The 15,827-nt window shown below is 36.0% G+C and overlaps 1 protein-coding gene across 1 annotated transcript in view; it reads left to right on the top strand.

The window, feature by feature from the left end:
* Window positions 1-15,827, top strand: part of SCIN (scinderin) — an 84,024-nt gene that overhangs the window by 23,142 nt on the left and 45,055 nt on the right. Inside the window, exon 4 of the mRNA XM_007982014.3 lies at window positions 10,369-10,518. Coding sequence (XP_007980205.1) covers window positions 10,369-10,518 — 150 coding nt within the window. The remainder of the gene's footprint in view (window positions 1-10,368; window positions 10,519-15,827) is intronic.

The following is a 15,827-nucleotide window of genomic DNA, read 5'->3' as shown; positions in this document are numbered from 1 at the left end:
CTTGTTGTGGGGTTTGAGGACCATCTTCAGCCTTTTTAAGTTTGTGGCAGATGTCGGAGGCAGATTGGAAAATAAAATGAGCTTTAAGAACAACAGTTCCTTCTCAGGAGGCGGGTTCAATGTGGGTATATTTTTGGAGAGCCACTGTAAGGCGGGAAAGGGATTGGGCAGGATTTTCATCTGCCTTTTGGGAAATTACTTTAAGTTTTTCAAAATTTACAGCCCATGGGCAGCTTTGTTAAGGCCTGCAATGAGGCAAGTAATCATATGACAAGCAGAGGATCTGATGGTGGATGAGGTCACCAATAGTGCGGGAGTCTGAGAGATCCTTCGGGTCTTCAGCGGGCTCAGGAAGGGGAGATTGGCTGGGTAAGGGATGATAGGAGAGAGAGAGGTCGAGAGAGAGAGGGAGTCCTCTAAGGCCGCCCAGCCAGAGCCTATTCCTTCCCTGGGTTTTGGCACCAAAACGTAAGATTAGCCAAGAGAAAGGATGAGAGAGAGACCCAGGGTCAGGCAAGTAAGCTTATTATCCTGCCGAGCTGCTCCACCAGTCAGAGGAAGCAGCACTGAGCTTACAGAATGAGGGATTTATATGGGGGAGAGAGACCCTGGCGTTGTCTGTCAGTTAACATTACCACATATCTCGTGACCAGGTTACCATATAGGAATGTACAAGAGGATGTAACTTAGGTTTCTCCATGTTTCTCATGACCTCCCCCATGCCGCCTGGAGGGCTGTAAGCAAGTCTGGTGACCTTGCTATAGCGCCTAGATAAGGGTCCAGGAATGCAGCTGCAGAGTATTCCCGGTAAGGGTCAACTGCATTGGGGTAGAGGTGGGGGTCTGGGGCAGCTTGTCCCTAACATTCCAGGCTTTTAATAGGTAATGGAAGAGGGGCACCATTGTCATCTGGCTGCTGCTTGCTGGATAGGGATGATGGTTGAGGGAAGAGGAGCAGGCACTATGAAAGACAACTCAAGATATTTCAATTTGTGCTTTAATACTCAGCCATGGTTTCACATTAGAATCATTTGGAAAAGTTTTTTTAAATGCTGGTAACTGACTTGATTCCTGAAGATTCTGAGTTTAAAGTTTTGGAATTTGGTGTTGGGACTTCTTAAGATTCCTTCCCTCCGGGATACCATAATATAATGTACATTGAATGTTGAAAATCACTTCAAGAAAATGTCTAAAGGTGCTGGACAATTCAGGGTCGTATTGTTACCAGTGGAAGGTATCCGAATTACCAGTGGCAAACCCATATGGGTCTGTAGCAACCTCAATTCTTACCTCCTCAGAAGAAAGAATTCGACTGAGGGACATAAGGCAGAGAAAGAGACCAAGACAAGTTTCAGAGCAGGAGTGGAAGTTTATTTTTAAAGGCCTTAGAACAGGAAGGAAAGGAAAGGAACATATGCTTGGAAGAGACCCAAGCAGGCACCAAGGTCAAGTGTGGTGTTTCCTTTGATCCTAGGACTTTATAGATTCCTTTCCTATGATTCTTCCCTTAGGGTGGGCTGCCCGCATGTACAGTACCCTCCTTACCCTTGGGAGGTGGGCACATGCAGTGTGTCTAGGAAGTCATACACATGCCCACCTGAGGCTTTTTTCCTTTTTCCAGTGGTGTGTCCCCAGAAGGTCATACTCCACCATGTTGTCTCTTCATGCATATCCCCAAGAAGTTGCTTCTTCCTGACGTCTGTGTTCAATTAAGTGCAATAGGTGGGGACCATCAGGAAATGGCCTCCCTGACGTCTGTGTTCACTTTAGTGCAACAGGTGTGGACCATCAGGAAATGCCCTCTTTCTGGTGCCAGCTGCCAATTTATCACTTTTAGAGAGGCAATGTGATCATTGCTGAACCATCAACTGACAGTCCTAGTGGTTCGGGGAGAGCCCTCTCCTGCTCCACGCATGCCTGCGTAACTACCTGTAACAATACGCATGAAGAAGTAGTAATTCTTGATGATTGAGCAGTTGAGTCACCAACTTAGGTGGCTGGCAGAAATGCTTTTTGTTAAAGTATGACTATAAGCATTTTTTTTTTTTTTTTTTTTGGTTTGGCAAACACTTTGACTAGTAAGAGAATATAATTTCACCTGTGCTCACTGGTGCTATGCAAAGATCCCTCCCAAAACTGTTCATCTGGTCCTGGTGAGTGGCATCACTACCAGCAATCAAGCTAGAATTGTCCAAGTCATTTTCCTTTTCCCTGTCCCTCTACTGCACAGCCAAATGGCATTATTAATCAATCCTATAGGCTTAGACGTTCTAAATATTTATTTCTCCTCCCTCTGTCACCACTGATCTGCCCTAATTCAAATGTAGTTGCTTCCTTTCTGGTCACCAAGCCTTCAGTGGCCCTGCACACCACTCCATTCATCTTGCGTCCTTCATTCAGAGGTAGTTTGAAAAACACACACAGTATCTTTCAATACATATGTCACTGAAGGATATTGAGTTGGGTTGGTTTTGAGGAGACAGCAAAATAGGCATAAAGAAACATTTGTTTATTCAAACAAGTTAAGTCGTATTTTAAACTTTTAAAATAAAAAAGGTTCCTGGAGTTATCTCACAAATCATCATTTTTAAACTATACTTAGAGAACCTCTGGGTTAAAGATACATCTTAATGAATTTCTATATTTGGGTAACTAGATCTAAGGGAAAGCTAAACACAGAAAAGACTAAGCCAATAGATGCCAGGAATAGATGCCTCATGTTCTCCTTTAATGAAATTTTAGATGTATTTAGAATAATAACTTAGAAAAGGACGAAAGAGTAGCAAGCTTATTATGCTGAATTCTTTGCTCATGTTGAGTCAACATCACATAGGCTGTTTGGGGTGCTCCTTTAAACACAGCCTCTGAAATCTTGCTTTTCCTCAAGGGCACCATTGAGCATTGTTTTATTTTTACCCTTATTTTCTGTCCTCAAATGATGTCTGGCTGCACTTATTAACTCACCACATAGTTTAAAGAAATTTTAGAAACCTCTGGTTTTCGAGACCAGTAATTGGACTCCCCTCCCCAAGTGTGGTTGTTTCTATAAATATCACTTACTTGCTCTTATTTCTTGTAACTAGTGGACCAGACTAACTGCCAGTAACAGATTGTACTTGTAGTCTTATTTCTTCCTTTTCCAATTGTGCAGAATAATTTTATTTTTCTTTAATAGTTTGTATATTAAGAGTTAATTATAGTTTCACAAACTTCTGCTAGGGGATGTTCGTATACAACATGTCCATCAGCTTTCTGCCAGAATTTAAGTGGATTTCATTCCAAATTATTTACAAATGGATAGTTTCATATTTACAGGGCTTTTTTTTAACATTACTTCCCTAAAGAAATATAATATTTAGTGTTGAGTTGTTAAATGCCTTGGGATCTTAAATGGTGAAATAGTTGCCCCCGAAACTGTTTGCTTTACAATTTTCAGTGTCTAGCATACTTAAATCAAGTCAATGAATGGTTTTTAAATTAAATTCTGTTAAAGAATTATACATAAAATAACTTAGATTATAGTGAAAACTTTTTGTTGTAGTAATAGGTATTTACCTATCACATTTATTCAGACTTTTTTTAAGTTTATGAAGGAATTTATTTTTTAAGCCTACTCCCTGGAGGAAACAGAGTAAGTTGAATTATAGAAGAGAGTTTTTTCAAGCATGGTGCCAACTGAATACAAAGTTTCCTTGTGCCAGAGTGGTGAAGTAGTCATAACTAACTACCTCTGAATAGAGTAAGTGTTGGGCAGTACGATTTATTAATAAAACTACACACACTTCTTTCAGCACAGTAGAGCTCTGTTAAGATGAGATATCCTGAACACATTATCCACACATGGTAGAATATAAATTTTCATATTTGATGAAATACTAAAATTGTGTTTTTAAAGCAAGTTTTAATGTGCTGCTGCCACCACTGAATGAACATTTAATTAGATTAAATAAAAACGGTGTTATCAGGCTGGCACAGTGGCTCATGCCTGTAATCCCAGCACTTTGGGAGGCCAAGGCAGGTGGATCACTTGAGCCCAGGACATCGAGACCAGCCTGGGCAACATGGTAAAACCCCATCTCTACAAAAAAAAAAAAAAAAAAGTTCGCAGCTGTAGTCCCAACTACTCAGAAGGCTGAGGCAGGAGGATTGCTTGAACCTGGAGGCAGAAACTGCAGTGAGCTGAGACTGCACCACTGCACTCCAGCCTAGGTGACAGAGCCAGACTCTATCTCAAATAAAAAGCAAGAGAGAGAGATAGAAAGAAAAAAAAAACAGTGTTTTAATTAATAATGACTTGTTAGGCAATCTGACTTTTAGCCATTTACAATTAAAGTTATTATTTTATTAAATTTTTTATCTCAACCATTGAAAATAAGTCTACTAAATAGGAAAATATGTCACTTGTATGTAAATGGTGGGATAAAATAAGGTGAAAATAAAAAAGAAAACTCAAGTCATTCATTTTCATGCTGAATAAGAAGTTTTCTGTAACCACTTTGCTTAGTAATTTAGTCACCTTTGAGGTAAAAAGAAAACTTCACTTTTAAAGTTTTACTATTTTTGTGAGTATTTCGTGGATATAGTTTTACTATTTTAAAGTAAAGTAACTTAGAGAAACTGTGGTCTCTAAGCAATGGTGAGAAATATTTCTATAACTAAATTTACCTCTGAATTGATATGCACATAAAACTCCCAACTCACAGTAATATCATAGAAAATATTCTGGGATCCGTAAAATATTGTAGAATCCTATGTTAAATGTTAAATAATAATTATGTTTGTAAAATTATTAAGTTTATATTCACTTTAAAACACATTTTACCAAGCTCCCATAATGTTTTACAGATGCTAATAAAATTTACTATGATTTTATATAATCTCATTGAAGTAGATGAAAGGTCACTTATACACCTAAGGTAACAAAAATATAAACATCTGTTAAATGATTATACAAATACAAAGTAAGTTAGTTGTGAAACTTTGCTAATAAATCTGAAAAATTCTAAAGAGCTAAATTCTGATCTACTTCTTATCTTTCACTTTAATGTAAAATATAATTATTAGAAGTCTGTATTCTCAGACTTGCAGAGAAAATAATTGCTCGCAAAATATCATGGAATAAGATAGAAAGACGAATCTGAGCAAAACACTAGTTTGTATTTCATGGTGTGTGTGTGTGTGTGTATACGTGTGTGTGTGTGTGTGTATATATATATATATCACATTTTCTTTATCCACTCATTGATTGATGGGCATTTGAGCTGGTCCCATATTCTTGCAATTGTAAATTGTGCTGCTATAAACATGTGTGTGCAAGTATCTTTTTTATATAATGACTTCTTTTATTCTGGGTAGATACCTATTAGTGGAATTGCTGGGTCAAACAGTAGATCTACTTTTAGTTTGTTAAGGAGTCTCCACGCTGTTTTCCATAGTGGTCGTTACTACTTTACATTCCCACCAACAGTATAAAAGCATTCCCTTTTCACCACACCCACACCAACATCTATTATTTTTTATTTTTTCATTATGATCATTCTTGCAGGAGTGAGGTGGTATTGTATTGTGGTTTTGATTTGCATTTCTCTGATAATTAGTCAAGTTGAGCATTTTTTCATGTTTGTTGCCATTTGTATATCTTCTTTTAAGAACTGTCTATTCATGTCCTTAGCCCACTTTTTGATGGGATTGTTTCTTGCTGATGTGTTTGAGTTATTTGTAGTTCTTGATATTAGTCCTTTGTCAAATGCATAGTTGCTAATATTTTCTCCCATTCTGTGGATTGTATGTTAACTCTTGATTCTTTCTTTTACTGTGAAGAAGCTTTTTAGTGTAATTAAGTACCATCTATTTACCTTTGTTTTTGTTGCATTTGCTTTGGGTTCTTAGTCATGAAGTCTTTGCCTAAGCCAATGTCTAGAAAGGTTTTTCCAATGTTATTTTCTAGAATCTTTATGGTTTCAGGTCTTAGATTTAAGTCTACTCATCCATAAAGAGGAATGAAATAATGGCATTCACAGCACCCTGGATAGAATTGGAGACTATTATTCTAAGTGAAGTAACTCAGGAATGGAAAACCAAACATATGTTCTCACTGATATGTGGGAGCTAAGCTATAAGGATGCAAAGGCATAAGAATAATACATTGGACACTGGGGACTCAGGGGAAAGGATGAGGGATGGTAAGGGATAAAAGACTGCACATTGGGTACACTGTACACTGCTCGGGTGATGGGAGCACCAAAATCTCAGAAATCACCACTAAAGAACTTATTCATCTAAATAAATACCACCTGTTCCCAAAAAAATCTATTGAAATTAAAAATTTAAAACAAAAACAAAGATACATGTAGGAAAAAATATTCTGATTTCTAGGGTCAATGTTTCTCTGTCATGAGTCAAGTATAAGTAAAATGTTTTCAAAACAAAAACACTAGTTTGTGCTCAGCAGAAAAGTCTGCTGAGTTACATTGGATAATTAGATGTTACAGATTCCCTATCGTGCACAACAAGTGTGGCGTGCTCAGAGTACATCATACCTGGTGTGCACTGGTTGAATGCTAGAATCACCTGGGGAGCTTTTAATAAACACAGCTGCCCAGAACACACCTGAGATTTCCTAAAGATAGAACTCACATCTTTGTATTTTTAAAAATTACCTTGCTACTCCATTATCTGATTTTAATGGTCAGTGGCTAAGAGCTGACTGATCAGTGGGAGTCCTTTATTTTCGCTCTTTCTAACTGCTAACTTTGTCATGGTATTCAAATGACCTCCACATGTGAGCCTCATATTCCAATGCCCAAATGTAGAAAAGAGGTTAAAAAGAAACAGTAGAAGTGCACTATTCTTTTAGAAATAATTTAAAGTTTTACTATTTTTGTGGGTATTTCCTAGATATGGTTTTACTATACTTTGACCTTTGACCATGCCCTTTGACCATACAAAATAACTGCATTCAATTATTGAGAGAAAAAGATTGCTAGACATAGTCCTTTTGATTTTATTTCTTATAAAGTTTTGCGTTCCTAAAATGCGTGTTTTATTCTTAAGGAAGACTGTGGACTAGGTAATCAGGAATGTTAAGCAGAGGTCATAGAGACTGTTGCAAGCCTATTTTGTTCAGAATGGTGCTTCCAGTATCTACAAGAGAGGTTGCCCCATTTTAGTCACTCAGTAAACCATTTTTTGAGTGAAGAAATGACTCTGGGCTGGAAATGTAATCAGAGAAAAGAGTCCATTTCTCTGAATGTTTTCTTGTGCTATTTCTAATTTATTTACTCTTTTGAAAAATTGCAAACACACTATCAAATACCCAGAGAGTGGCAGCCTAGCTCCATTTACCTCACACTTAACCACAACTCTACATGGCTGACTAGATGAAATGTGCGTGGGAATGTTGTGAAAACTAAGCACGGTGCAAATGTATTAGCCAATTTTTCTACCTGTCCACCTCTCCTTGCTAGTTTTTTCTTATTTATCTGTGTATCCCCAGCATAATAAGCACCTAGAAATGTATGTGACATAAAAACAAACAAAAAAAATCACTGACTTAGATACAGTAAACATTGAAGACTTTCTTTCTGCATATGCATGCCCTCTGAATCTCTTAAAACTGTTTATCTTTTTTTTGTGCAAACACAGAGACAGAGCTTGTGTTTTTGTTTCTACTTTAACGTAATTATATTATTCTATGTCTTTATTGTATTCTTGATGATATACCTTCACTAATTTTCTACATCAGTATTTAAACATTTTCCTTAATTTTTAACTACTGAAGAGGAGTAGACAGCATTCATGCAATGACATTTATTTAGCCATCCTCTTATTGATGGCCATTTGTTGTGTTTCTTATCGGGGGAAGTCAGTAGAGCATGAGACTCTTAATCTCAGGGTGCTGGGTTTGAGCCCCACGTTGGGCGCCAGATATCATGGGAACCCGCCACCAATATTTCAAAGTAGATTATTTCTATTTTTCATAAGTGTCAGCCTGTTGAGAAATAAAGAGAAAGAGTACAAAGAGAGGAATTTTACAGCTGGGCCTCCGAGGGTGACATCACATATCAGTAGGACCATGATGCCCACCTGAGCCTTAAAGCCAGCAAGTTTTATTAAGGATTTCAAAAGGGGAGGGTGTGCAAGAACACAGAGTAGATCACAAAGCTCACATGCTTCAAAGGACAAAAAGAAAACAAAGATCACGTGCTTCTGAGGAAACAGGACAAAAGGCAAAACAGAACTACTGATAAGGGTCTGTGTTCAGCTGTGCACGTTTTGTCTTGATAAACATCTTAAACAACAGAAAACAGGGTTCGAAAGCAGAGAACCAGTCTGACCAAAAATTTGCCAGGCTGGAATTTCCCAATCCTGGTAAGCCTGAGGATAGTTCACGAGACCAGGGCATACTTCAGTACTTATCTCAACTGCATAACATAGACACTCCCAGAGTGGCCATTTATAGACCTCCCCCCAGGAGAAACCCTTTCCTAGGGTCTTAATATTTATATTCCTTGCTAGGAAAAGAATTTAACGATATCTCTCCTATTTGCACGTCCATTTATAGGATCTCTGCAAGAAGGAAAATATGGCTCATTTTGCCTGACCCTGCAGGCAGTCAGACCTTATGGTTGTCTTCCCTTGTTCCCTAAAAATTGCTGTTATTCTGTTCTTTTTCAAGCTGCACTGATTTCATACTGTTCAAACACACATGTTTTACAATCAATTTGTACAGTTAACACAATTATAGTGGTCCAGAGGTGACGTACATCTTCAGCTTAGGAAGATAACAGGATTAAGAGATTAAAGTAAGACAGGCATAAGAAATTTTAAGAGTATTATTTGGGAAGTGATAAATGCCCATGAAATCTTCACATTTATGTTTCTCTGCTGTGGCTCCAGTCGGTCCCTCCGTTCGGGGTCCCTGACTTCCTGCAACAGTTTCTTTTGTTTTTATATCTCATGTTTGAATATTTCTGTATTATAGATTCCTATAAATGGAATTTCTTGACATTAAAAGCACATTTATTTATTTACTTATTTATTTGAGACAGAGTCTCGCTTTGTCCCCCAGGTTAGAGTGCAGTGGCGTGACCTCATGAACGGTTCAAGCCATTCTTCTGCCTCAGCCTCCCAAGTACCTGGGACTACAGGAACCTGCCACCACACCTGGCTAATTTTTTGTATTTTTAGTAGAGACAGGGTTTCACCATGTTAGCCAGGATGGTCTTGATCTCCTGACCTCGTGATCTGCCCACCTTGGCCTCCCAAAGTGCTGGGATTACAGGCGTGAGCTACTGCACCTGGCCTTAATTTTTTTATAATGATGCTAAACTACCCTTAAAAAACCTGTGTCAGTTTATACCACCCAAATAGTGGATGATAATGCCCATTCCCACAGCCCCTCCAGTTCTGGTTGTTATTCAACTTCTCTTTCTTTCTTTTGTTAAACAATGTTAATGGAGGAGATAATTTTTTATTATTATTTTACATTTGTATCTGTATACCTTTTGGACACTACACTAAAATCTACAATCCAAAATATATAGTAGTTTAATCTAAATGGTAGCTAATATAATTGCTACAATATATCACCTGGTTATTCTGTTTCTACTTTTTCATGTTTTGATGTTAAAGTTTAATTTTAACAGTTAAGTATCAAAGTTTCCCTATGTATCACAATTTATATGACTATTATCCTATTCTTGAACAATTAATGCCTTTCCACGGCCTCACCAATATAGTCACATAGCAATGAGCACCCTTATATGTGTGGTTTTTTTCTCCTTTTATGAATTATTTATTAAAGTAAGTGCCAGATAGTGATATTACTGGGACAGTATCAATCTTTTTATTGCTCTTCATAAGAATTGTTAAATTGCTTTACATATATTAATTATCTTGATTTAGCCATTCCACAATGTATACATATATCAAAACATCATGTTATACACAATAAATATATACAATATGTATTTGTCAATTTAAAAACATGAATAGTTTTACAAAAGTGTTATATTAATTTTATGATCATCAAGAGTATCTTAACAGATTCTTGACTTCTTTTCTGAAGTGTGATATATTTATTATTTCAAATTTTATCCATATGTTTACTTTCATAAATTGTAATTTATAGATTATATACACAGAGAAAGGTGATATATATATTATATTTTCCATGCTTAAAAACTGCTTACTTTGTAATGCTACCTGAAAGCAGCAGAATGCAGAGTGAAGTATAACAATTATGTATACACCTTAACAACAGGTCATTTAATTTTCCTTTTTCTTTCCTAGTTAATCAAAGTATTACACTGAGGTTGAATGTCTTCCTCATATTCTTAGAGTCAACAGATCTCTCTCTTTCTTTTAGAAAATTTATCAGTGGTGTGGTTCCTCATGCAACAAATATGAACGTCTGAAGGCAAACCAGGTAGCTACTGGCATTCGTTACAATGAAAGGAAAGGAAGGTCTGAACTAATTGTCGTGGAAGAAGGAAGTGAACCCTCAGAACTTATAAAGGTATTGTGACTCCTGTTGTTTGTTAAAGGGTTACCTCTCCAAGTCTGTGTGTGTGTGTCTGTGTGTGTGTGTGTGTCTGTGTGTGTGTGTATAAGGCAGCAGGGTGGTGAAGAAGGGGAAAGAGATTCAACACAGTTTTCAATAGTGAGCCTAGCTACAATTAGCAAGAAGAAACAACAGGGTTATCTAAGTGATGGAACTGGGAAAACAGAAAGTCATGACTTTCTCTCACTGTTGGTGTCACTATCAAAGGAAACTCTGGCCCTATCTTCTATAGTATATGAGGAGAAACAAATGAGTGGCACTTCTGAAATTGACTATAAGAATGTATTTTGGAAGGAAGACAATATTAATAGTTCTTTCATCTATTCATCTGGGCTTCTCAGAGTTTTACTGTTTGTTTATTCGTTCGTTTGTTTGATTTTGAGATGGGGTCTCGCTCTGTCGCCCAGGCTGGAGTGCAGTGATGCAATCTCTTCTCACTGCAAGCTCCACCTCCTGGGTTCACACCATTATCCTGCCTCAGTTTCCCAAGCAGCTGGGACTACAGGTGCCCACCACCACACCCAGCTAATTATTTGTATTTTTGGCAGACAGGGCTTCACAGTGTTAGCCAGGATGGTCTTGAACTCCTCACCTCATGATCTGCTTACCTCGGCCTCCCAAAGTGCTGGGATTACAGACATGAGCCACTGCGCCTAGCCTTCTCAGGGTTTTTTCCAAACACGGTGGTTTTCTTCAATTTTAAAATTAATAGTTGCAGGTTGAATATCCCTTTTCCAAAGTGTATGGGACCAGAAGTGTTTCAGGGTTTGAATTTCCAGCAGTTTGGAAATATTTGTATATACAAAATGTTACATCTTGGGGAGGGGAGTCAAATCTAAACATGAAATTCATTTATGTTTCATATACACCTTACATGCACAGCCTAAAGATAAATTTATACAATATTTTAAATAATTTTGTGCATGAAACAAAATATGTGTTAAGTACTTGTGGGTGGAATTTCCACTCGTAGCATAACATCAGGACTCAAAAAGTTTTAGACTTTATTTCTAATTTCAGATGTTTAGATTAGGGATGCTAAACCTGTATTTCATTAAAAGAATTAAATAAAATATTACACCAAGAGATTAAATATGCTAGTATTTAAAATATTTCAATCATTTTAAGCTAAGAATTACAGGCAACACATGTATGATTTTAGTGTAGTTCTTAAATTAATGTGAAAATTAAGGATTCTTGGCTCTATAGACCTACATCATTTACTTAACCATTATACGAATCTTAGGCATTTGGTTGTGACCAATCTTTGTCTTTTAAGAATATTGCAGTGACTACCTAAGTGTATATATTGTATATATTCCCTTAAATAATATTATCAGTTAAGGAGCATAACTATATTGAGATGTCTTGATACGTATTCACAAATTAATTTCCATTTGTTCACACAACAAATATATTTATTGTACTCCTGCGATGTGCCAGGCACTAAACGTTTGCACCAGTTGCTACTTCATTGTATGAGCACTGTGTTCCATCGTGACTTTACAGAGCCCTGTCAAAATCTATTGATACAATACCTTTTAGAAACTTCTGCATTTAATAGCAGTAAGTGGTATCTCTGAGTTTTCATTTATCTGATTTCCTGGAATATTATATACATTTTCCTCCAGTAATTTTAGATTTGCATTTAAATCTATCTAAAGGCTATCTCATAAACATATTTTTAATATTTTTGATTTACAGAAATTTACTGCAGTAGAGTTACATGGTCCAGTGATAACCTAAAAATCCAGTGATCAGAAATTATATGAAATAACTTTATATATTGTAATGTCTTTAAACGTTATTGCTTTAATAACATCCAGACACAGACTTTCATATTAATGATGTTTTGGAAATAATTTTAATTCAGTGGGGAAAATTCTCATGGTATAATGCTAGGAGAAAAGGCAGAATATAAAATTTTATATGTGATATCATACTAATGTATAATATGTGTATATAGCTCTGTATTCATACATACATATATAACTAGAAAAATATGCTAAAATATTACCAGTATTACATCTTGGGATGTGGCTGCTTATTTTCTTCTTCATTTGTCTTTGTTATAATTAACATATATGATTCATTTTATAATAAGAAAGAAAAGCCATTTAAAAAATTAAGATAAAATTAGGGATGATTTTATTGGATTTTCACTGGTTAGAATAACATAGCTAATAAATCAGACTTTGAAAAGTATTCAAAACAAATTCTTGATCTTTTAAGTCTTCTGTTCAAGAGATGGGATCAACCATGTAAGTCTTCTAACTTGGCATATTTGGAAGCAAAAATCTATAAATAAGATGTATTTCTAGTTGACTGTAACCCCTTATCTTGATAGCTATGCTTGGATAGAAGCAGACTCAGGAACAGAACTCGCCCTGAGAAGTGGTAAGAAGAGTTACTTTAACTATCAGACATCACTGATGCTTCTCCAGGGTCAACCCTTGGCCCAAACCAAGTCTCCTAACTACTCAGTGTCTCTGATTCCTCATTTGCAAAGTGAAGGGTTAGACAAAATGGCTTCTCCAGTCCCTTTAGGTTCTAATGATCTATGATTCTACCTTACCTCTTGGGCAGCAGCTGTGTTTAATTACCACTCATTTTTCACTTGTAGTCTGTTCCAGGAAGTGGTGCTGCTGTGGCTGAGGGGCCTTGCTGTGCATGTACATATTTGGTGTCCTTGCTTATTGGATTTCATTCAACGTTTTGCAAAAGAAAGTGTAAACAGTCAATTAATACATTACACTGTAAAATTAAAATAAGAAAATGCAAATGAAGAAAAACTGTGCAAAAATATAATTTAGCTTTTAAATATTAGTGATAGGATAAAGAGGTACAATGCTTAAGATAAAATGTCGCATCTGTGTTTCCAAGACTTTTCCGTTTGGTTTTTAGAAAAATCCTACAAAGCACCCACTTTGTTTTCTTTCAATACATTCAGTGTCTATACTACATTTTATCTGACTGCTTTCACCCACACAATGAACTGAGATGAATTTACAGTGAAAACCTTTATTAGATAAGGGAAAAAAAAGCATTCAGTGGGCTTTTTGTTTTTGGAAATGTAGTTTCGTAGTCTGATTACAAGAAAGAGTAATTATTTGATTTATTAAGTGAGCACCTATAACGAACTTGTTTGACTTCTAGGCTTTCTTAGTGTTGTAATGATAAGGATAGAATACAAAAAGCTCATGAACTTGGTTGGGAAGAATTACAACTGTATTTTCACTAACCTCTTAACTGAAATATGGCCTTTCCTCCAATTGTGAAAGTAATAAGCAAATGTGAGTAGCAGGAACAGTACTGTGACTTTTCAGATCACATTATAGCTATTGTACACAACCTGAAAATATCATTTTTGCTCATTGCTATTTGGTAATTATTATTGTTATTAGATCTTCTGCTCACTAGTATTTAATGAGTTACTGAAACGCTCATATATTACTTTACTAAACTTTAAAATATATATATTTTGATATTTTAATAGTTGCATTTCAATGTAATTTATTTCCATTATAATACTTTGTATCTTGTTTTATGCATTTAGCAAATATTTTTCTTAGAAGGGAACTAATAGGTTTCAGAAGTGTTCCAAATCAGTCTATAGCATGTGCGTACACATGCACACACACACATACACACACACACACACACAGAGTATCCTCGTTTAAGATTAAAAAATGTCATTCCTTTTTCTGAGACTCTAGTACAACTGTTGATTTTACTACAGATGGAGTCTGAAAATCTAACAATTTTTCAAATATCTTTTAAATTTAACCTTTTATTTATTTATTTATTTATTTATTTATTTATTTTTTGAGCCAGAGTCTTGCACTGCCACCCGGTCTAGAGTGCAGTGGTACGGTCTCAGCTCACTGCAGCCTCCACCTCCCGGCTTCAAGCGATTCTCCTGCCTCAGCCTCCCAAGGAGCTAGGATTACAGGTGACCAGCACCACACCCAGCTAATTTTTTGCATTTTTAGTAGAGACAGGGTTTCACTATGTTGGCCAGGCTGGTCTCAAACTCCTGACCTCGTGATCTGCCAGCCTCGACCTCCCAAAGTGCTGAAATTACAGGCGTGAGCCACTGCGCTGAGCCTAAATTTGACCTTTTAAATGATTCATTTCTAATGGGGTTCTTTTAAAATTATTAACTTTAAAAACTTTGAAAGCCTCTCTATGTGAAAGTAATGACTTGAAAGCAAGCATATTTTAATCAATTAAATGAGCCTGTTTTCATTAGTCTGTATTCAGTGCTGAATTTTTTGAACTTGTCTAACACATTAAAGTGCTCAACACTGAAACTCAAACTTTTCTGAGAGTCTTTTGAAAAATTTGTCTTTAGTTTGAAGTATTTCAGCTATTGATCACACTATTTTCACACAGTTTTTATATGGCTTATCTCCAGGGTGACCACAAATTTATCCTCCAAAGCAAAGCACATTGTAGAGTAAAAGGGGGCACTGAGGAGACAGAACACAACCATCATTAACAAGACTGTCTGGAGAAACAGAATGTGTGCTCACTCTCCTTTCTGCATCTTTAGTACTTTTAAAAGCCTATGTGCCTACATAGGAAGACAATCCTATATGTGGAAAAATCTAAACTCTGTAACTAAAGTCAGATTTTACTCTGAGCTTGTTTTTGCTGCAAATAGATTTACCATAAATGACTGCACATAAATTATGTAAAGTTTTTTTCATGATCTTTCTTCTTTTCATATTTAAAATAATCAGTGAATGTGAAGAAAATTTAAATATTTCACTAGCCTTAAGGTCCCAAACTTTATTCCTTGATTCATCATTTTGTAAACATTAGGAGGAAAGCCAAAAAAAAAAAAAAAAAGAAATGAAATGAAAAATAACCCAAGGAAAAAAAATATCTATATGTTTTATAGACTTTCATTAAGAAAAAAAACCCAGCATCCCGTAGATATAAAAAGAATGAAGATAAAGAAGGGGCAAGTTGTTTGAAACAACAACAATTTTTTTTTTATTCTGGAAAGACTTTTTAAATATAGTTTAATGAATTCGTTAAGCCTATAATCATTGTAAATGCTGGTGGTGAAATACTGGCAGTAAAAATACTACAGGGAGATGGTGGGCAGATGCTGTGTTGCTGAACTGTTGTTGAACTCTTGCTTTTATAAAAACAACTGTAAGGCTCTCTGGAAAGTCATACATGCAATGATTGTTTCAGATTTTTGACCTAAAAAAGAGAAAATCAGAATAACATATTATATCTTCATTAATAAC

This window comes from Chlorocebus sabaeus, chromosome 21 (assembly GCF_047675955.1).
Source record: "Chlorocebus sabaeus isolate Y175 chromosome 21, mChlSab1.0.hap1, whole genome shotgun sequence".
NCBI classification, from domain to species: Eukaryota; Metazoa; Chordata; class Mammalia; order Primates; family Cercopithecidae; genus Chlorocebus; species Chlorocebus sabaeus.
The sequence above is the reverse complement of the archived record's forward strand: the minus strand, read 5'-3'. Positions and strand labels throughout refer to the sequence as shown.